Consider the following 24,153-nt stretch of genomic DNA (forward strand, 5'->3'; position numbering starts at 1 on the left):
GTTTCGGCTGGTGCTTAGAGGCGCGAACAACTTGAAATTTTGTGAAAATTAACGCACAACCGTGAATTGAAACAACAACTGTTCACAAAGAAAAAAAGTTTCGAGTGACAAAAAATAAGTTAATTAAAAATAATTATGTTAATTAAAAGTAATTAAATTAATTAAAAGTAATTAAGTTAATTAAAAATAATTAAATTAATTAAAAGGTGCAAATAAAAATAAAAGAAATTATCAAAAAAATTCGAAACTCAATTTAAAATAATTTTGTAAACCACAATTCACATACAAATACAACAAAAACGTTTAATAGCCGGACTCCTTGTTGGTCGTGAGTGTTTTTGTGTATTTTTGATGCAATTTTTTTGCAAATCAATCGCCAAATTTAATGCGTTTATTGAACTTGTCACAACATTTGCGTGTGTGTGTATATATATTCACGTGTGTAATAGAACATGTCTGTTATGCTAATTGCCGAATCTGGTGGAATTATTTGCTCAATTAATTAAACGTAGCAGCTGTGCAAAAGCAACTGAAGCAGGTAACCAGCGAAATAACAATAACATTGGTGGTTGTGCATTTTATTGTTGTTGTTTTTATTTATAAGTCCAAGTTGCATTTTACACAAAGCAAATATTTTTTACAGATTGTGAAAACTCGTTGTAAATATAAATATTTTCTGTTGCTTTAATACTTTCAAGGCTACTGTGGTTGAAGCTTGTTCATGACCAATTCTTATTTAACGTAAACAGTTAGGAGATATATGTACATATCATAACCTGAAATGCAAAACAACGTATCATTAGAAAAAAAAATAATTTTTTATTGTTCACGATCAGGAAAAATTTTCAAGCTGCCGCTCAGAGATATAACCAATATATAACCGATATATAACCAATTTATAACCGATATATAACCATTTTATAACCAAAACTGAAAATTGTTCCAATATGAGTAGTTTTCTATTATATCGTGTATCATTCGCCTGTAAATTTTTACGATTTTTACGTTATTTTGCATTTTAAGTGACGATATATAACATTTACAGCAGTTGTTTTATTATGTAAATGCAATAATTAAATAATTAAACCAATATTTATTTTTTTAATACAAATGTCAGTGTGAAACAGCAATAAATTTTACGGCGCTCCATTTAAAAGTCCACTGAGTCATTGTTGTGGCAAAAAAGTACCCGGAAATTATATATAAAAGACAAAAATTATTATTATTATCATTATTCCATTCTAGGTACAGCAATAATAATAGAAGTGGTTAGTTATTTAAAATAGTATAGAATAGTTTTTATGAAATTTCAGAAATACTCGTATACTCGATGGTTGGAAATTGTGAAAAAAAATATTTTGTTGACAATTATTTATTATTTTTATTTAAGCAGCAAGTGAACTATACCGGGTATCCAATAAGAATTGTTTGATTTCTAAGTGTCGTTTCGACCATTCCTAATGTATTATGATCTGAAATTTTTATTTCATTGCATTCAGTAATATTTACAATTTTATCGCGGAAAGATATTCACAGGAACATCGTTTACAAATTATTAAATTTTATGATCAAAATAACCGCTGGAAGTAATGAAAATATTGCTGGCGTTCAGGCAAGAGTTGCTGAAGACCGCAATTTGTAGATTCCAAGACGTACTGAATTAAGAACTTAATCCATTTTATTTACAACCGTCAACACCACGAATTTGCTGCTTTTGCCTTAGAACAACTTAAAAACGACAACGACTTTTTTAAGGAAATCATTTTCTCCGTTGAGGCTCACATTCACCTGAGAGATGAGGTTAATAAATGAAACTGTCCATTCTGGTTCAAAGAAAATTCACAAATTATTTATTTACAACCATTACATTCACCTAAACTGACAGTTTGTGGTGGTTTTTGATCTGATGGAATCATCGGTCTGTACTTCTTTCGAAATACTAGTAACACCGTTACTGTCAATGGAGAGCGGTATAGATGGATGATAACCAACTTTTTATGGCAGGAAATGGAAGAAGTTGATCTTGATAAAATCTGGTTTCAACAAGACGGAGCAACGCGCCACACAGCATGTGCAACAACCGAATTATTGCTAGAAAAGTTTGGAGATTCATTTATTTATTTCAAGAAATTGGGACTTTGAATGGCCTCCAAGAAAGTAATGATTTAACACCATTAGACTACTGCTTGTGAGGTTATTTGAAGTCAATGATCTTGACTAATAAAGAAAACTCTCTTCAGGCTTTAAAAGTCAATATTGACCGTGCTATTCATGACAGACGAGTTGATTTTATGGAAAAAGTACTCGAAAATTGAATTCATAAAATTTGTTCCTGCAAAAGCTGTCATGCAGGCCATATTCAGAACTTAATTGTGTCGATTGTACTTCACATTAAATAAGAAAATCACTTGGATTTTCTTAATAATTAGTTCTTTTTAAGGAACCATGTCACTCTTGTTGTAAAAACCTGAAAAAATAATTCAGAAGTAAACAGAATTTTTCAAAGATTTTCAAACAGAAATCTGCAGTAAAAAAGGATTTCAACGAATGTCGATAGAAAGCTTCCAGGCTTAGTTTCATAACAAAACCCTCTATTTTGTTCCAAAATACTTAGTTTAGCTTCCCATGAATCATTTCTCAACTTATATCTTGAGAATTGCTTAAGATTACAGAATGAAGACGTCCATAGCACTGTTGAACACTCTTTAAGGATCGATCCATAATCGAAATATTTTTTTTTTCGAATTTTCGAAATTGAGCTTTCTGGCCAAATGGCTATAAGTTTTAACTTTTTCGTTTTTCGAAGTTAGCCTCAATAATCGAAATATTTTTTTTTCGAATTTCGAAACTGAGCTTCTGAGCCAAATTAATATTAGTTCCTACTTTTTTCGTTTTTCGAAGTTAGCCTCCATAATCGAAATATTTTTCTTCGAATTTTCGAAATTGAGCTTCCTGGCCAAATTAATATTAGTTATAACTTTTTCGGTTTTCGAAGTTAGCCTTCATATTCGAAATGTTTTTCTTCGAATTTCGAAATTGAGCTTCCTGGTAAATTAATATTAGTTCCAACTTTTTATTTTTTCGAAGTTAGCTACCGAAATCGAATCAAAATATTTTTCTTCGAATTTTCGAAATTGAGCTTCCTGGCCAAATTAATATTAGTTCTAGTAAGTAAGCTTCTTAAAAGTAAAAGTATGGTCATCACATACACTCTACCCATATTTATGGTTTACAGCATTTTGCATTTAATCTTATATGACAGAAGCTACAAGGTTTCAAAGTTGGACCTTCGAAAAAAAAATTAAAACTAATACATACATCTCATATTCCAAAGTACTTACTTTAAAAGTAATAGTCTTGGAGTCTCTGATAATATCAATACATACAAAGACACATTCCTTATTAAGTACAAAAGCAGACATATATATATATTTTTGTTTTGAAGTTCGGACTCAACAAGTAATATCTTGACATTGATTTTGTTATATATTCAAGATGCTATCGCAATTTTCGCAAACACAAAAATATAAATAATCTTATCACAACAAAGAAAGTAGTCGCTAAAATATGTATGTCAATTTGTGTTTACTTCTGCCAGACAAGAATTTTGCAGACTCTCAAAGCAGCTGTCAATTATATGTATGTATTATATTTATTATTATACCACATATACATACATATGTGCCATTTATTAGTGGACTTCTCTAAACTTGCATAAGTTTAAGAATTTTTATTTATATTATTTTCTTATTTTTTGATGTGGTTTTTGTGTTATTTATATGTATATATGTATGTATTTTTTTTTGAGTGGAAAATTTTCTGTCTGGCATTTGACGGTCCTTATTGCTTTTCACTGATCATATTCCCACAGCACATCTCTTTCGATAATTACGTCAATGTGATCATAGTTAAGTAGTTGAGTAGGTGATAACAATTCGCTCTCTCTATCTCTCACCCTCTCTCTCTCTCTCTCTCTCTCTCTGATAAGGATCGTGACATATAACGCATAGATCAATGACGATCGTTGGTATCTACGATCACTTTCAATTATGGTTCATTAAACACTTTTGTTTTTGTACTACCTTAGCGTTAGCAACACTGTAATTCACTTAATTTGATACCAAAGTACTATTAACGTTTAGTTAAATACGTCACGTATTACCATATTTCCCGTTGGTTGTTTATGAACCGACCAATTTGTGATAATATATGATAGGCGTGCACATGATTATGTCGCTGATTTCCGAAACCACTTCAAATTCGTGCAAACCTTATCGAATGAGTAGATTTTTTTTTCTTTGGTATCGGATAAGATTATAAGATTATTAACCTTGGTACTGCTTACCGGCCCCTTTAAAGAGATCGGTTTTTGGTTTTAACTAGTTTTTGAGATATGCTATTGGAAAAATGGTATATTGTATATAACAGGCGATCTACTTTTTTCAATAGCTTTTTTTGAGAGATTATCTGTAAGTCGTGTCAAGCTGTCAAGTTAATTTTATTCAATATTGTTCGGCATTTTGTCTGACTTACACCTGAACAACGTTTACCATTCATCCAACTTTTTTATGAAAATTAACGTTCTGTAAAAAATGTGTTTCGCGCGCTTCTTTCAACTTCTGGTCAACATAATCGGTTTACCGATCGTACTATTCGCAACATCAGCATTTATTATTGAATAATATTCAACCGAATAGACCATGCCCACGACCAAAATATAGAGAGAGGGTACACGATGAACGTGGAGAGTCTGTGAGTCGATTGGATGCAGCATGGAACGATTTGGCCCGTTTTACGTGGAGATCTTAACTTGAAAACGTACGTAAATACAGTTTGTGCAAGAACTGAAGCCACTGGACCTTCCCAAGTGTCATTGTTTCGTTTTATGGACTCTTGAAAAGTTTTAAGACGATCCGACGTTTTCGAGCCAAATTTTGTTCAGCGATGAGGTGAATTTCTAGCTCAATGGGTTTGTAAACAAGCAAAATTGCCGCGTTTTGGACGAGGAGCAACCTCAAGAGATTCAAGACCTGCCATTTCATCCAAAAACCAATCAAAATTGATCACCCTTTAAGTAAAAAAAATTAAAAAAAAAATATTTTGTTTTTCAACTTGGTAAGATATCAAAAGAGCATTTGCAGACCCTCCAAAACAATTTCCTGTTTTCGACTTTCATTCATGGTTCCCAAATTGCAGCGAACCAACAACAAATGCAAACACTTGAGCTAATCGCAGCATCTTATATTTAACACTCTAAATAAAATACACAATTTATGTTTGCAATTAGCGTTGATATTTGATAATTTTTGAAATCAAAGTAGGCATAATTTATAGAAATTATAAAAGTAAATATTCTCATTAAACAAATTCCAGCTGAAAACACCTATATACATTAAAAATATATTTATTTACCTAGCTGTCAGCGATATTAACAGCCGGATGGTGATTTTAGAGAGTGATTTTGCAGTCTTTTTTTGTTTATTTATTTATTTTTTTTTTTTGCAGTACTTTTAGAGATACGAACTTCTGTCGTAATTCTGACGTAATTACCCACCATATACTAATTTTGTGCAATTTGCGGAAAACTTTGATTTACTGTGAAAATTTTGACAGTAATTGGTTGCGGTCTATAAAAACACGCGAAACTGCTTCAGCTTATTACAGCAGCGTCAATAAGTATTCGTATCGAATGTGTGCGTCATGTGAGACTTATCTTCAAGCGATTGGACACTTATTGGTGCTGTTCGACAACATTAATTAATGCTAATTTGTTTGTTTAGACAATTAAGTGGGTGATAAACTTTTGATTTATATATCAAATTATTTGAAGTGATCTGTTTACTAATTTTAACTAATTTATATTAAATAGAATTTAATTATTATTTTTATATCAGTACTCAGGAATTATTGTCGAGAGGTTTCGGTTTCGGAGCTCTTGCTGATTAGTAGTTAATTAAGAGGTTCAAAGAGATTAACAAATATATATAATTTTGTTTCTGCAATTTTCGGCATAAATGTATTTTAACAAAATACTTCATAAATGTTAGGTTTTGTGGTTGATTACTGATAGATTATACTTTTATAATGATTTAGAAGAAGAATTTAATTTTCTTATATGTACGGAGCATCCTGGGTTCATTACGAAGCTGCCAAGATGACAGATTTTCTTACCGCGTTATTTTCTTGAGTGGCAGAAGGAATGAGAGCATCTGAACCAGAGAACGTATATCATATATCAAATCATGTCATATCATATAATATCATATAATATCATACAATGTATGTTAAACCTTCCCTGTCCGAACTTTAGCCTCGCCAAAACGGAATCCGACACGAAAGAACTTATTGACAACTTACATACAACGTTGACAACTGACAGTAATTTCGACCTTGCTGTCTATGTTCTGTTTACAAACGGAATCGCATTAAAATAATTATGTGGAATTCTCTTTTCTAGTGAACTACACAACATGAAACTTCCCCTCAATATAATGATTATTCAAAGTCAGCACATTTTTATTTGCATCACGTTTATTGAAAGCGTTTCAAACAATCACTTGCATATTATTTTTTAACGATTTTGAACACCCATACTGAACATAAAGTTGTATAAAATAACGCGTACACGTGCTTCATTGGAAACGTTGTAGATTTATTGCTACTTTAATTACTTAATTACTAAATCTAACTGTTAAGCGCCTTCTGCAATACGTGAGTTCTTAAGAGCTCTGTTGATATCCCCGTAGGCAGAACAACTACTTAAGTAAAAACTACTTTACGTCTTCACCAACTACTCAGCCGACTGGATTTTCTTCATACCTAGTTCTGATGAAAGCCACAACTCAATCAGTAATACACAATTTTAATACTAGTTTCAAATGGATAGGTATCTGTCTAGTTCCAGTCATATTATAAGGAGCAATTTTTTATCAAATCTACCGAGCCTTCATTGAAACAATTTTTACTCGCCAATGGAGCTATGCTCTCTTTCTTTGACAGCTTCCAAACAAATTGGTACAAATCTGCTGCTAATCTGACTAGTTCGATTTTAGTTGGAAAATTCAATAAATATATACATAGATGTATAGAGAGCCATTTATATATTTATGTACTATAAATCAGGCAATAAACCAATTAAACCGTCGTGTGGTTCCTTTGTTGATAAACAATGAAAACAAAATATATGTATACAAATGGTAAAAAACCCAGCTGGTCACAAGTAATATTTTAACAAAAAGTAAGAATAATTATTTGCAGTTAATCGGTTCGGTAAATTTAATGGATGTACGAGTAAACATCCCTACCACAAATGGACAAAATACAGTAAGACTTTGTTCATAATATTAAAATTATTAACTTATTCTTCAAAATTTATGTTGTCGCCCTCAAAGTAGATGCCCTTGGTCACAATGCAATTGTGACAACGTTTATTCCAATTCTCAAAACAGTTGTTTAAGTCAATTTCCGGGATCGCCTTCAATGCGCGTAGTGATTCACATTTAATGTCTTCAATTGACTCAAAATGGCTTTACCGGAGCGATCGTTTGAATTTGCTGAATAGCCAGACAGTCACATGCAGCTAAATCAGGCAAATACGATGGTTGCGGCACGATCTTGGATGAAAATTTAGTGAAAAACTCACGAAAAATCAAGGTGCATTATCGTGGTGCAAAAGCCTAGACTTTTTGGTCCATAAATCCGGCCTCTTTTTACGAATAGCTTCGCGCAAATGATGCAAAAGATTCAAATATTAAATATTTGTTGATAGTTTGGCCGCTCGGAAGGAATTGGGAGTGCACCACATATCGATAATCGAAGAAAACTGTCAACTGACAACTTTTTTCGGCTTCGACTCAACTTTCAAAAAAACCTGAGTGAGTTTGAAACCAATCTTGCTTTCACTTTTCTTAGGCCCAAATGATCTTTCAAAATGGTTTTCACTGATCCTTCCGATATTCCAACGATGCCAGTAAGATCTCTGACTGTTAATCGTCGATTCCTAAGCACCAGTTCCTTTATTATTTTTTTTTACGTGTTGATCATCAGTTGATGTTGATGGCTGTCCTGGACGTGGTTCGTCGTCAACGCATTCTCGACCCTCTTTGAATAATTTGTACTAATCAAAAACACTTGCTCGCGACAATTAATTATCACAGAAGGTCTTTTTCAACATTCTGAACGTTTCGGTAATAGAAATTTGATTGCGCACACAAAATTTAATGGAACTTCTTTCTTGAATAATTTCATCGTAAAAATCGCCGAATTCACTTTATGCTTTTTCAAATACATAAATTTAGATTGGTCGTAATGGATTAATTTTCCATCACCAGTCACAATTCAATTCAAACGCGACTTCTATTTGTTCAAGCAACATTTCTGACATACAAGGTCGTCTTTGAAAGTCTCTTGACTTCTATTGGCAGCCAATTTTCAGGGTCTTGATTGTATCTCAAATGCTTTGTCTTGCTTCTGTTCACGCACATTTGCATATTCAAGACTTTTTTTAAAGAACAATTTTTTTTCTAAACGCCTGCATTTTTTCCATATAAAGATCTCAATACCATTTTATGACTCTCTAATTATGCATTTCAAATCGTGTGGTAAACACAAAAGTATTTTAGTACTTACAAAAATGCAATTCGTGCACTTGCATGTGAAAAAGCAATAATTAATAAACTTTTTGTTTGCCTCTTATATGCATTCTTATCTGCAAAAAAATGTTTTTAAAATATACACAAGAGACTCGAATATTTTTTTATTTGTATACAAGCGTTAACGGAATAATATTATAATGAAGTTTAATATTTTGAAACCGGAATTAAAAATTCCTAAATTTTAGCGAAGTGAACGAACGGACAAAATATTTTATTTTTTTTTTTTTGAAAAATCTGCCAATTTTTATAAATTAACAGGAAAAGTGTTAACTTCGATTTCAGCAAAGCTAGAATACCCTTCTAAATATAAAAGTTTTCATACTGGCACTTGATTTTAATAATGCAGTTTGCATGGCAACTATGTACATATATGCTAAAGTAGTCTGATATCAGCTGTTTCCAAAAAAAAAATTCAAATCGATATCTCAACTATACATTATAGTAGTCTGATATGGAAGGAAACGTGAAACGCAGACGAGGAAGCTTCAGACTTGTCCAAACACTCCACTTCGAACTATGACAGGATGCCTCTTGATGTCTCCTATCAAACATCAGCATAGTGAGGTCCGTATGCTCTCAGTTAAGGATCATGATGAACTCATTCCAAGCAGTTGCTTTCGCAGAAATCATCTCTGCATACACTTGCTTGGAGCGGAACCGGCTCCTAGGAGCATTAAGAGATCATTCCTCAACTACATACGTCGCCGACATCAAAAAATACGCCGACCAGACTTCGAACGCAACTAACTTCCGACAAGCACTTTACATTCACAGTAGAGCCATTAACACTTTCACCGACTCACTCTCAGTACTTGGAGTCAAACCACCACCCATTGCAGACGAATGACCCTTGCGCAGCTTCCTTCTGGTTACTGTAGCATGTTAAACTCCTACTTATCCGGAATAGACCCCGTCATCTCCCTTTAAAATAATTAAATTAAAATAATTAATTTCATAATTTTAGAATCATACACCATCATTATCACCTATAGATAAGCATGTTTGTAGGTGTTTACTCTGTACAAATTGACTCAGGCGCACCGCACTTAACCGATAAGTTTAACGAATTTGTCGGTCATAAATTTACTCACAATCGATTAGGAAAAGAAACAAGTGCATTATTTACTCATTCATTCATAACTTTTTTTCAACACAATGTAAATTTATAGAGCCACAGGGTATTTTTTATCTAACGTGAAGAAGAAGAGTGAAATTTATGAATGGCTAAAAGGCAGGAAGAGCACCAGAGCACCGCAAAAAAGCAGTAGTGTGCAAAATAAATTATTTTAATTAAAATATATGAATGCTGATTAGTGTGCAATTAATCATTGAAAGCGAAAGTGAATGCAAAAAACACATACTTACATACTATATATATTTATGTATATACAATATATAAATAAATAGTAAGCGTTGAGATAGCGTATGCTTTACCTTCGTGTTATCGCTGCGTCAGTCGCATTAAGTCGATAATATACGATCACGTTGTTGTGTCAATCAATTGTCAGAACCGGTGCTGATAGGGAAGCATGTCATTAGGATATTTCTTGGTACATGACTGTGTGATAATTGTCATATTCAAGTTATTTATGACTTTCGTGGGTAGTAAACGTGTACCGTTAATGTAGAACTTGTCTGGTTGTTTAGATAGTTCAGAAATTATAGCAACAAAACAACAAAATGACAACCTTGGAATGTCGGTTTTCGATTTACAATCTGCTAGCGGAATATGGTTAGTGCAATAATTTTCACTTAAGTGTAGTCTGAGGAATGTACCTTCGTGAGATGAAGTTTACGAGTTTAGAATTTCCTACATGGACGCAATTTAATTTGTGTAATTTTTCTAAGCTTCTACTTTCGATTACCAGTATATGAGGTTTTAACAGACCTGAGGTATTTTTCTTACAATAAAAGCTTTCTAATTTATCGCGTAATTTATCGGTTAGTATAGCTATAAAATTCTAGGTATTGTATAACAGATTAAAATAGAGAAACATTGACTCAAAACTATTTCATTACTACACAGCTTTTAACTAATGTTTGCGGCCTTATTTGATGTTGTTGTTGTAGCGGCAGAATTCTGCCAGGTTGACAGTCCTTGGCCAGATAAAAATCCGGATCCATTCCGGTTACGTGGAACCTACTGTCGTGGGAATTATTTTTTGTAAAAATCCCTGTCTAGACTTCTCAGCTTGCGTTTATGTTTCCTTGCTTTGAGCTCGATAAACCTTTTTTGATCTTCCGTGTATATTAAATCTACACAAACGTATATTTTGAAAGTCAGTCTTCATTTCACAAAGCTCGATAATGACGGTTTTATTATCTCGGTAATGGTCATAAATGGACTTATTGTTGGCTTAGAAAGTATTTTTTGGGAATCTTATGCAAATAACATAGACGTCAGCCGCACTAGATTATTTAAGCTTCTTTGAGGGTGACTTGAAGGAATGGACTTTAGAGTAACACCTCAGGTCTTGGAACACTAGCAAAACAGGACATGTTCCAATGGAACTTAAGGGTGGTGTTGATGGTGACCGGACTAAAAAGGTTCTATTTTTAGACAAGAGCGAACTTAGTAACTTATAGGAGCACCTTTCTTTAAGACTCCACCTTCAGAATCCTTGGTAAAGTACATTCGGCAGAATGCGCCTGCTCTGCGATGAAGAAGAGCAAATGACAGCAGAAGGGCGTGGCAGAGGCAAGCTAATCTCATCCCAGCGGATGAAAGAATTAAGTGGTATAATACCATTGGCTTTTCTCCCCAAAGATAGCATTATCAAGAGGCTAAACTTTACCAAGAAGTTCAAGGCTACCCTTAGTCGCAAGGTTGAATGGAATGGGTCCACTTTAGAGTCACTGCTTAGGGATGGTACAATCAAGTGGGCACACCGACGCCTCGAAAACGTCGGATGAAATTTTTGCAGGTGTCGCAGGACTATGCACCAAACTCAACATACCGATGGGAAGTTTTCCGAGCATTTTTCAAGCAGAAGTCTTTGCCACAAGTCGGTGCGTAGAGATAAACCTCCAACGAAACTATCACAGCGGACGCATAGTCATACTTAGTAACAGTCAAGCGATACCTAAAGCAATACCTACCTAAGAGATGAAAGCACTACTGGTGTAGGAGTGTAAAGAACGGCTGAATAGTCTAGTGGAGCGTAACCAAGTGCACCTCATGTTGATGCCCGGTCAGAAAGCTATAGCCGGGAATGAACTGGCTGATAAGCTCGCCCGCTTCGAAGCATCCACTAACATGGTAGGACCTGAGACCTTCGTTGAAGTGCCATAAAGGAGCTGCTGCGCAAGGAAAAGGTATTGGCAATAACTCCAAGGCTTGCGCCATGCTAAGTTGCTAATGGGTGGTTATAAACTCAGCAGGTTTAAATATGCAATCAACATCCTTAGGGACAAATTCAGTCTACTTGTCGCATTCTACATTGGCCACTGCAAACTGAAGAAGCACTTATAAAACATGGGCCTAGCTTCTTACACAAATTGCCGGTTCTGCGACAGTGAGCCTGAAGCTCCAGAACACCAGCAAATTGACTGCATAGCAGTCTGCAAACGCAAGATAAAGGCCCTGAGATCAAGGTTTCTATACAGGTCTCACTAGCATCTAGCAGCTTATTGGACTTTATCAATATGCTGGGGCTAGGTGAGTCTTCATGATTTAGGAGAGGTCATAATAGACCTAAGATCACGGTGCAATCCTCATCTATCTGTTTTACTATCTATCTATCTAAGAATATTAAGCTAACCGGATGAACAAGTGATCAAAGCAACGTTGCTAGGTGGACAGTTTAAGGACAAAGTGGTCATCTTCCAGAATTCAGACTGAATTGAGTGTTTGATAATTAATTTTTTTATGGATTTAGAGCAAAGTGAACATGTAGCTGGTACTCTTATAATATTCTATAGAAATTAAGGCTTTGTATCCTATATATTATAAGAACTGGTATATCAACTAATTAAATATTAGTAAGAATTCTTATGAGAATACTCACCAGCTGCAATTATTTATATACCAAAGTAATCATTACAGTATTAATACTCATTTCTTAGAAAATTACTCAAGCAAGAATGCGATTAAACTCAAACAATGTTCTCCTTTCTTATTGCAGTGGACTTAACTCTTTGTAACCGTTACACACGCCGAGCGCTGTCAAAGGTGTCAAAGTAAACTAGTGAAATTCCAGACAAGTGTACAAAAAGACTGCAACAACAAGATCAACACGTGAGCGAAAGAATTCCACAATTCCAACAGCGCAATTGAAACAAGAATAAAATTATTTAAGACAGAATTATTCAAGAAAAAATAATAATTCGTGTTCTAAGTGGAATAAGATAAGAATACAAGAAATAAGTAACATAAAGTAATAAGTAATTCGACATACAGTGTAGCATAAAAGTAACGAAACATGGGCGTAACACTGGAGGTGCGAAATGGCAAGAACGCCAAGGCGAACGCAGCGGATCTTGAGGGTGGTGGTGGCAAGCAGACTCACCGCACAAGGTACTTATAAGCAATATAACATTTCCGAGAAACTTTTGTACCTTCTAGCACCCGTAATTCTATTTGAGACCGTTAACCACTTCATATCATATTCTATTGCAGTAACTTGGAGACTGCGACACATCTTTTCAAAGGTAGCGTTGGCGCTGGTCTCTTCGCCATGGGTGATGCCTTCAAGAATGGCGGCCTGGTCGGTGCTACTGTGCTGTTGCCCATTCTGGCGGTTATTTGTGTGCACTGTGAGCGTCTGCTGATTGCAGGTTCGATCATGGTCGTGGAGAAGACACCCGGTGTGGACTTCTTCGACTATCCGGATACAGTGGAAAAGGTCTTTGAATATGGGCCACCGCCTGTGCGGAAATTGTCAAAATTAATGCGTACAATTGTGGAGACTTTTCTGTGTGTAACACAATTCGGTTTCTGTTCGATATATTTCGTTTTCATTACGGAGAATCTGCATCAGGTGAGTAAGTGAGAAAGTGTTTTTAAGTGGGGCGAAAGGGGTAGAGCTTCGAGTGGTTTTAGATGAGACCGCGTTTGAACTTTTAAGTTTCCATTTGCTGTGGTTGTTGTTGTAGCGGCAGAATTTTGCCGAGTTGACAGTTCTTGGCCGGATAAAAATCTGGTTGCGTTCCGGTTACGTAGACCCGACTGTAATGCGAACGGTTTCTTTTTGCTTTTCAACTATTGTGCCTGTTTTATAAGAACTATTGGTGAATCTTAAGACACTAAGAGACACAGTGGTTCATGTTTCTAACTTAGAACCATTCAAAAACCCTTTTAATAGTCTCCGAAAAATCTGTTTTGATAACAATTTGTATTAGATTACTTTCCGATTCAGTAGACCTCCTGATATTAGCATGAAACCTTCGAATGTCATAAATTCTTCGAGTTTCTTTTAAGGAAGTTTTATACATTTCACTAGTAGGTCTTGGCAGTTTCTTTGATCCTAAGTTTAAACATAACATCTGAAAGTATAAATATTTGATTTCTACCAACAAATTTCTGTCTACTCGCACCCCCACAGGTACTGCATCAAAACGGCATCGAAATCAGTCAAACCACCACAATGGCCCTCACTTTGCTGCCGGCCATGTTGCCTTCGTTACTGACCAATTTGAAGTACATCTCACCCGTTTCGATGTTGGCCAACTTGTCGCTACTCTTCGGTCTGCTAGCCACACTGGTAATCGCGCTGCAAGGTCCCATGCCGGCCATAAGCGAGCGTCACTACATCACCAACGGTACACAGATGGCATTGTTCTTCGGCACAGCGCTCTTCGCCTTCGAAGGCATTGCGCTCATACTGCCGTTACGCAATAAAATGCGTAATCCTGAAAACTTTACGAGTACTTTTGGTGTTTTAAATGTGACCGTGGGCATGATAACGTTACTTTTCATATTCACCGGTTTCATTGGTTACATGCGTTGGGGTGAGGATGTTGATGGCAGCATAACGTTGAATTTGAACGCGGAAGAAGTGTAAGTAGAGAGAGAGAAAACGAGGTGGTGGAGAGCGATTTGCTCTGAAGTCATATTAATTTGCGTTCTTCGTTTCTTTTTCTCATTGCAGCATGTCGCAGGTGGTCAAAATCGTAGCCGCGATGGGTGTTTTCTTCGGTTATCCCATACAATTCTTCATCCTGATTAAGATCATTTGGAAACCGATGAAGGAATCGTGCGGTGTGGCCCAAAGCTATCCCATTACGGTACAAGTTGTGTTGCGTTTCATCATGGTCATGTGTACATGTAAGTATTGAGCTTTTGAGAAACAAACCATTCTATATACAGGGTTTTCCAGTGAAAAGTACAATCGTTATAATTGAGTTCTGAACATAACTAACGAGTTCGATGAATCCAATTTTCGACTACTTTTTCCACTAAATTGAGTCTTATATTATGAATAGCACGTTTAATACTGACTTTGAAAGCTTGAAGGGAGACTGGTTTCTGGCTAAAGACCAATGACTTCAAATAACCCCACCAGAAGTGGTCTAATGGTGTTAAATCACAAGCTCTTGGAGGCCATTCATTGTCATAATTTCTTGAAATAATCGAGTCTCCAGAATTTTCTCCCAATTATCTAGTTATTGCACGTTCTTTGTGACACGTAGCTCCGTCTTTTTGGAACCAGATCTTGTCAATATCAACTTCTTCCAATTGCGGCCATGAAAAGTTGGTTATTAATCGATCTCTACTGTTCTCTATTGACTATAACGGTGTCACTAGGTTAATGTCGCAAGAAGTATGAACCGATGATTCCATCAAACCAAAAACCACACCAAACTGACAGCTTAGGTCTTATCGTTTTCAAGTTTGCGGTGGTCTAATGGCTTCATTTCTTGAGTGGGAACCATTTTTTTTAAGGACGCAAACTCAAATCTTTTTTCAAAGTCCACCAGGTTGTGGTATGAGACAGTCCCAACTCTAGATTCTTTGTCTTATTTTTATTAAAGCTGGGTAGATTATTAATAAATATTACTCAAAGATTTCTAGGGAGATAACATTCCCTGAACGCATATAAATCCGTATCCATATTGGATCTGGTACTTTGACTACTGTTATGAGATAGAAGCTCTTCAGTGGATAGTAGTGGGAAACCAACATATTCCCAGATTGACATTTTCAATCACTCAAGATAATAAATTAGTTCAGATATATCTAGAAAACCGTTAGAGATTCTCATATGTTCAGATAATATCTATTTCTCTTGCCATTCGTTTTTCTCTTGAAGACTTGGGACCTTTTTCTCAGTGTTTGGTTAGCAGCCATCTGTCAGTTAAGTAAATAACCTTTTTTTAACCAGAACTTAACTGGCAGTTGGCTTCTAAACAGACATTGAGAAAATGGCACTTAATGACAGAAGTTTGATGGATTAAACTTCAATAATCATAATTCATGGCAGATGTCAATAATCACCTGTCAATGTTATCTCCTACCTTATAAGTTGAGTTACTGACCCTGTATACCGAAGCGTTTCAACATAATGGAAAACTACCGCAAAATTCCAAAAAGAAAAGTTTTTTGCGTATTTGTCATTTATATTATATTTTTAAGTTTATCTTTTATTGTCATAGTGCTTTAATTCAATAATAAAATATGGCAATTGAGGTTATAAATCGTTAAGTGCTCGCACTAGACAATCACTTAAACATATAAAAAATTTATGTTTATTAGTATGAGGGTACATATAACTATATGTGATCCCAAAACTGACAAATCACTCGAGCAAAGTTTTATTGGACCATATAATACTTATTTTTTATGATGCAAAAAATTTCTCACAAATCATGATATAGGTAGCGATGAATGACGTTAATACTAGCGATTTTGATATCCAGTCGTAACCATAATTAACGATTATAAATATTTATCTAGACAAGTGCGTAAATTTGTATGTATGTTTATGAAGAGTGGAATTTTCAGTGAAAGTCCCTATAGTATAGCTGGTGGTCTCTGATAGCGTTCTAAAGACAAGCAAACAAACAAGTTCAAGTTTACGCTAGACAAATTTGAGATTACGTATGAGATAACTTTGCAATGACCTGCTCCAATAATCCATGATGCGTGGATGGTCATGGCTATGTTGTATTTGATTTAAGGTTGCCTTAGGCTGTACGGTTGTAACTATCTTGAACCATTTAGAGGTTCCCAACTTTTTTAAAGAAACTTCAAATTTAATGGGGAATGTTTATTATCATTCGAAAGAACGTTCTTTGTTATTTACTTTTGAAGATTATCTCTTTCAAATGTTAGCCGCGACTACTTCTTAGATAGACGATCCGTTGAGTTCAATTTTCGATCACTCGTTCGAACATTTCAACTGCTAATTCGAGTGATGTTTTTCTCCAAGGCCTGAATCGAAGTTGGAATGTTCGCATAGACTTAAGACGTTACATATCTTCACAGGAAAAAATCTAACGGTGTCATCATCATCATTTTTGAAGAAATATAGACTGATGATTCCACCGGTTCACAAACCACACGAAACCTTTGTTTTTTCTGGATGAAATGACAGCTTTCGAATCTCTTCAGGTTGCTCTTCGTCCCAAAATGCGACAAACCCATTGAGCCTCATCGCTGAATAAAATTTGGTTCGAAAACGTAGGACCTTCTTGGAACTTTTCAAGAACCCATAGAGCAAAGCGAAGCGAAGATCTTGACTTAAAATTCGCCAAGTGCCGAATCAACTTTCACGGTCTTCGTGTATGTACTCTCAGCAACGACTGCTATATTTTCTTCACTGTGTACTGGACGTGGTCTAATTGGCCTCTACTTAGATCACCCGTTTCAACGGTAATATAACGGGTGATTTTTTTGAGGTTAGGATTTTCATGCATTAGTATTTGACAGATCACGTGGGATTTCAGACATGGTGTCAAAGAGAAAGATGCTCAGTATGCTTTGACATTTCATCATGAATAGACTTACTAACGAGCAACGCTTGCAAATCATTGAATTTTATTACCAAAATCAGTGTTCGGTTCGAAATGTGTTTCGCGCGCGTGTTTTGTTCAGCGATGAGGCTCATTTCTGGTTGAATGGCTACGTAAATAAGCAAAATTGCCGCATTTGGGGTGAAGAGCAACCAGAAGCCGTTCAAGAACTGCCCATGCATCCCGAAAAATGCACTGTTTGGTGTGGTTTGTACGCTGGTGGAATCATTGGACCGTATTTTTTCAAAGATGCTGTTGGACGCAACGTTACGGTGAATGGCGATCGCTATCGTTCGATGCTAACAAACTTTTTGTTGCCAAAAATGGAAGAACTGAACTTGGTTGACATGTGGTTTCAACAAGATGGCGCTACATGCCACACAGCTCGCGATTCTATGGCCATTTTGAGGGAAAACTTCGGACAACAATTCATCTCAAGAAATGGACCCGTAAGTTGGCCACCAAGATCATGCGATTTAACGCCTTTAGACTATTTTTTGTGGGGCTACGTCAAGTCTAAAGTCTACAGAAATAAGCCAGCAACTATTCCAGCTTTGAAAGACAACATTTCCGAAGAAATTCGGGCTATTCCGGCCGAAATGCTCGAAAAAGTTGCCCAAAATTGGACTTTCCGAATGGACCACCTAAGACGCAGCCGCGGTCAACATTTAAATGAAATTATCTTCAAAAAGTAAATGTCATGAACCAATCTAACGTTTCAAATAAAGAACCGATGAGATTTTGCAAATTTTATGCGTTTTTTTTTTAAAAAAAGTTATCAAGCTCTTAAAAAATCACCCTATACAATATCTTCTGAAAAAAAAATTATATTGTATATTGATGAAAATTAAAAAAAAAAAAATATTGTCGAACCTAACCTCATTTTTTAGTGCACCCTGAACAGGGTACATAAGTATGAAGTTTGCCTTTACTTTATACACCTGTTATACAAACTGATCGATTTTTATACATAAAACTTTTTTATTAGTTTTTCCCCCAAAAGCTTTCCAAACTAACCTCAACTTTGTTATTTCTTATTTTTAGCATATTTAATTACAAAAAATATTATTAACCCATAGCCTATTAATATTTTATCTTATTATTATCAATTTGTGGTTGAAATTAATAATATTTTGTTTATTAAATAATAATTATCTTCACTCTCCTTTGCAGTTGGTGTTGCTGTGATTGTGCCCAAGCTCGGTCTCTTCATTTCGCTAATCGGTGCACTGTGCTCCACTTCATTGGCGCTCTTGATACCGGTGATAATTGATTTTGTGCTGCGCGCTGGCGTACCCAAAGCCCTGACCACTTGGGTGTACCTGAAGAACATGGCGATTGTGCTGATTGCCTTGTTGGGCATTGCCACCGGCACTTATCAGAGCATTGTTGAGATAATCCAAGAATTTTATGATTAAATATGTTGTGGCAGGCAAATAACAATTAAGTTTGATGTCCATGTACGTATGTGTTGATGTGGTATTCATTGCCGTTATGTTAAGCATACATGTAATCACGTGTTGTGTAGTGTTAGTACATTTTTAAGTATTTATGGCCATGAGAAAAATAATTATCGATAAAAATAATATATTGTAAATAAGCTTTAATGTAAATACTTAGTTAATAGGTCGTAACTATTGAATATCGACACCACTTATCATATATTTTTTCATAATGGAGTGATATCCTTATGATTTCCATGCCTAAGCAGCACCAAATAGTCTGTTAGCCTATCTATTAATGTTAATTTTATTAAATTTAAGTATTTGTAGTTCTATGGTTTTTATATAACGTGAAGCTGTGCTAAGATCAACACTGTGTTACTTTGTTTTAAAAATTTTGATTTTAAAAAACTTAAATTATTTCATAAAAATTTTAAATATAATTTGTTTTAAGTGTTAAATATAATTTTAATTATAAGTATATATGTATTACTAGTCTAAAAGCTTTCCATAAGATAAGAAAGTATTTTATATAAACGTGCTAAATAAAAAGAAAATACAATTCAACTATAACCTCTAAAATAAAAATGTATTTTTTAGTAAATATAGTGAAATAAAAAAAGTTTTCCTACAAGATTTGACCGGTCAGCTTGTATGGCAGCTATATATTATATCGACGGTTTTGACAAAATGATGGTTTTTTGGGGAGAAAAAGACGCCTGCAAACTTTCAGAACGCTATATCATAAACTGAAGGACTAGTTCGCGAAGGAAGTTTTTAAGAAAACACTTTTTGCATTTGTTTTTAACTTTACAATAAATTTTCTTTTTAATTTACCATCTTCTTAAAAACACAATAATACACTAAAAAATTTTTTTCTATGAAATAGCCACCACCAGAATTTCACGTTTCTAACACGGCTGCATTTTTGCCCTTATTCGCTTTTTTACTTTGCTTTTTCAAGTACTCGCTCTTATCAAGATTATTCTGGAAGAATGTAGTCTCCTTGCGCGCCTGTGACACCTCGGTGTGTAAGCGTTGCTTATGCACAGCTTGTTCATAGTTCATACGCTCCGTGAGGTGCACCCATTTGAAGCGAGGCAAATATTTCATACTCCACATATAATCGTAGAATTGTGACTTTTTACGTGTGGAAATTTGTTTATTATTTAAGAGTTCAACAATTTGTTTGGCTGCGCGCTTTGACTCGAACTCAACCCAACCTTCTGTGAAGTGACGTGCCAAGCGTTTTCGCTTCTTCTTTTTGTCGTTGCCTGCAAACAATATATATGTTATAGAATTTTTCTAAAGGCATAGTAAATGGAACTTACCGCCGGGTAATTTTTCTGGTTGCAAGTATACACGTCCAAGTTTAGCATACTCGCCCAGAATTTCACGTATTCTCGTGACATTCATGTGTTTGGGTATGTTCGATATGTAAATGATGCCCTTCTTGCGTTTCTTTTTCGCTTTCACATTGAAGTTGCCCAAGTCCATTTCATCATCATCATCGTCACCAGCTCCATCATTCTCAGCAATATCGTTCATTGCTGCTGTTGTGTTTTGCTGTTCTAGATCGGACTTCGCAGATTGTTCACCACTTGAGTCCTGCATATTGTCATCCTGCGACATTTCCTCCAACTCCTCTAGGGGAGGTGGTGGCGGTAAGCCACTTTGTCGTTTCTTTTGCTTCATCTTAACAATCATTTAAATATTTAATTCAAATAAACTATATTTTCAATAATATACTGGTAATATTGAATAGGAGCACGCCGTCGAATCAAAACAAATTTGACAGCTGACAATTGGGGTTTCCGATGCAAGTAATAGAGAGGTACTATTTTAATACAATATTAAAATCTCTCAAATTTTATAATACTTTATCAAAAATTCAGAAATCTACGTTTTTTATTCTTAGTTTGCATATAATTTTTCCATATTTAACTGAAAATCAAATAGGTTACATCATTTTATTTCATAGAAAAATAAAACAATTTGTATTATCTAAGTACCACAACATTGCAGTCCTGCAAGTTGTAACATGCTAGTGCTGCCGTACTTAAAAATTATAACTAATTTTAATTTGTAAATCCACATATATTCAATCACTTTTATTATTGTTAATATAACTATTTTAAGTGACGCAACTTTTTTGAAATATTATAAACAGCAAGAAGTGTGCTTATTATAATTTATTGAATAAACAAATTGTTTTCTGCTTGCCGTCTACTGCTGGTAACACTCAACAATTCTAGCGAGTAAACCGACTGTCAAAGCGAACTAACGAATTGGTTAGCTGTCAACAAAAACTAGTTCTGCTGCTGCTGTCGCCAGAGAACGCAAGCAGAGAACAGGTAGGTAAACAACAGCAAACGAGAAGACAACAACAACACTGGGCAGTCCACTGAAATAGACGTTAAAATTGTGGCTTCAAAAAACAACAAATAAACGAGTCGCAGCCAAGCAGCGAAAAATGACGAAACAAGGTAAACGGCAAAATTCCATGGAAGCCAAGTGACAAACGAGTTGTTGACATGAGTGCGAACGGGAGTAAAGCGCGCGTGTGCGGAGAACGCGATTTTTGAAAAAATTTCAAATTTTCCAAGTGTGTAATGCATAATGCAGTTGTGTCTACTGATCGGATTTAACGAAAACTAACAAATTTAATGCACTTGCTCAGTGCAATAAGAGACTAAAACGCGATATTAGCAACAAGTGCAACGAAGTGAAAAATTATATTATGTGAATAATTGTGGTAACGAAACATGAAAGTATGTAATAAAATATAAGCGAAAAATTAACCAACGAACGTGTCGGTGAGATTGTGCAAAATTAAGAAAGAAAGTAAGCAATAACTAAGAATTGATAAAAAATGCCATAAGTGCCGACAACGTCGAACCAACGGCGACGAAACTAAATGTAAACGTTTATAATGCAAAAGCGGTGAAGCAAAAGAAAAAAACGACAAGTGTATAACAAAGTGAAGTGTGTAAATAAATTTGTTATTTTTCTTTGTTGTACTAGCTACATTTTTCATTTGTATCCACATATATTACGTTTATTTCGCTTATGGCCACATTTTTGCCATCCTAAATCTGTGCTGGAAAATCCAGTTTATAACTCGCGCATTCAGATCGTTATTTCTTTCCAGTAATTTTTTGTGTATGATGTGTGCTTCGTTTTGCAATGTTTGTGCGATATATTCTAGTGATTCATGTTTTCCTTAAAAGTTTATAGCGAGAGTGATAGGAGCTTTACTGCTAATAAGCAGTTGATCTTATAAAGAAATATACAAGTGTGGATTTCTATATAAACAAAAGAATTGTGTATAAAGTTCCACATGTATTAAAGTCCAAAATAATAAGATGTGTTAGTAATAAATGATTTCGTAGCCCAAGGTTCCTTATACCATCTAATTTTTAAATCCACCCAGGAAGTGCAGCTGTCAAGTGCTAAACATCCTATAGTACATGCACTTCCCAATTGTGCTATAATTTTGCTTTAGTAGAATTGCTGGCTTACTAAGTTGGTGTTTGTGTAACGTATTTTCGTGTCGACAAAGCGCAGCTGCACAGTATTTATGTGGAAGCAACCACAAATACTACATCCACCAAACACAAAAATTCTCGACGTACACCTATACTTATGTGTTTATGTATGTAATTCAAGGATCACTAACGGCGCCTTTGCTAGTGCATTTTATAGAAGGCAATTGGAGGGTGACTCCATAGCTTGTCATGACCCTCTCGAGAATAGCAGCACACATCATTCACTACACAATGAATGCTGTATAATTGCATTGTTTTGTTTATTTTTTTTTCTCGCCAGGCGTTGGCCTGACGTGCGCCTATTATACGACCTTGCAATTCCAATTTCCAAAATATTTTAATGTAGTTATTTAATAGCTTTTCGTTACCAATATTTATAATATTTTATTTAATCGCATAGCTTTCAATTTAATTATCTAAACGTCTACGAAAAATATAAATAAATGAATTACTGCCGAATTCAAAACGAATGTGTGACTCATTAGCTATTGATAAAAATTTAACTTAGTGTTGTGTACTAGAAAGTGAAAATATTTGTAAAAAAGTGTTTGTAAAGTTTAACGAATAATTGTTTGTCAAGAGAAATAACGTAAAAAAATTGTGAAAAATGAAGGTCACCGTTTGTTTTGGTGCCATCCGCATTGTTGTGCCATGTGGCAATGGCGATTTGCTGGTGAAGGATCTTATCAACGAAGCAACCAGGCGTTACAAGAAAGCAGCGGGAAAGGTAAGTCATCGGAAAAGGATAAATAATAACAAACATTGAAATAATAAGTTAATAGAATAATAGATGTTGCTGCTAAATTACTACTCAGAATGGGATTGAGATATTGTTAAAATTGTTAAAGTTATTTGATGGGTCGCTCTGTTTGAAAAGTTCCTAATTTGAGATAATAACGAGTTGATACTCGTACTTAATACATCGGATGGTCCATACAATTAATGGTTGTGAAACAGAACTTGTTGAATTTTGATTATTCTAAGGAAATATTTGTAAGAGATTCTATAAGAATTAAAACAAAGCAAGGTGATATACATATATAGTGCTCCTCAAAAATACAAAATTTCCATATAAAATACTAAACTATGTATATATCTGTTTCAATGTTAATATTCAAGCAGTTGGTTTCACTTTCCGTTATCAGCTTAATCTTCAAACTCCAATGCCTTATCTTTACGAGATAAAATTACAAAGTAAAAGAAACTACTTTTTTCCTGCTAAGAGGTTTACCTGTTTTCTTAACTGGCAATTTAAGCATTTTTATTTTCCATCAACGAAATAAGACTAAAGGAAACGGAAGAGCCAACTTTTATTTGTTTAATGATAAAATCGTTTTCTTAAATTTCTTAAATAAACACACAAATGCTGATAAAAGTTGCTCTCAATCCTATCTACTTGGAAGGCCTGAACTGTAAGAAAAATATGTGTCAAGAGTAAAAATGCAATAAGCAAATACAAACAGGTGAACTCCGTTGACCTCGGCGGCAGGAAAATATTTGCCCAATGAATGGAAAATTTTGTGGCCTTTTTATGGGAATTATTTTCTTTCATACTTT

The 24,153-nt window shown here is 34.8% G+C and overlaps 3 protein-coding genes across 9 annotated transcripts in view; 2 read left to right on the forward strand and 1 right to left on the reverse strand.

The window, feature by feature from the left end:
- On the forward strand, positions 1 to 19,673 carry LOC105222505 (proton-coupled amino acid transporter-like protein pathetic). Of its 2 annotated transcripts, none has more exons than XM_049454421.1 (6): positions 1 to 538; positions 12,779 to 13,170; positions 13,273 to 13,633; positions 14,198 to 14,652; positions 14,744 to 14,919; positions 18,780 to 19,673. In XM_049454421.1, the coding sequence occupies exons 2-6, from the start codon at positions 13,076 to 13,078 to the stop codon at positions 19,022 to 19,024; spliced, it is 1,332 nt and encodes a 443-aa protein (XP_049310378.1). In that variant the 5' UTR covers positions 1 to 538; positions 12,779 to 13,075; the 3' UTR covers positions 19,025 to 19,673. The 2 variants fall into 2 exon arrangements, with proteins under 2 accessions (XP_049310378.1, XP_049310379.1); XM_049454422.1 differs by having other exon boundaries at positions 1 to 328.
- Positions 19,674 to 19,895: 222 nt separating this feature from the next.
- LOC105222504 (uncharacterized) lies at positions 19,896 to 20,839 on the reverse strand. The gene is made up of 2 exons (XM_011199854.3): positions 20,380 to 20,839; positions 19,896 to 20,322 (listed from the first exon to the last, which is right to left on the reverse strand). The coding sequence occupies exons 1-2, from the start codon at positions 20,753 to 20,755 to the stop codon at positions 19,952 to 19,954; spliced, it is 747 nt and encodes a 248-aa protein (XP_011198156.2). The 5' UTR covers positions 20,756 to 20,839; the 3' UTR covers positions 19,896 to 19,951.
- Positions 20,840 to 21,554: 715 nt separating this feature from the next.
- LOC105222503 (partitioning defective 3 homolog) overlaps positions 21,555 to 24,153 on the forward strand; it is a 155,628-nt gene continuing 153,029 nt past the window's right edge. Inside the window, exons 1-2 of one of the 6 annotated variants that reach the window (XM_049456338.1) lie at positions 21,555 to 22,037; positions 22,997 to 23,323. In XM_049456338.1, the coding sequence (XP_049312295.1) occupies positions 23,204 to 23,323 (120 nt within the window). In that variant the 5' untranslated portion in view covers positions 21,555 to 22,037; positions 22,997 to 23,203. The remainder of the gene's footprint in view (positions 22,038 to 22,996; positions 23,324 to 24,153) is intronic. The other 5 variants (XM_049456337.1, XM_049456341.1, XM_049456339.1 and 2 more) reach the window with 5 other exon arrangements.

The sequence above is a fragment of the Bactrocera dorsalis genome, chromosome 4 (assembly GCF_023373825.1).
Source record: "Bactrocera dorsalis isolate Fly_Bdor chromosome 4, ASM2337382v1, whole genome shotgun sequence".
NCBI lineage: Eukaryota > Metazoa > Arthropoda > Insecta > Diptera > Tephritidae > Bactrocera > Bactrocera dorsalis.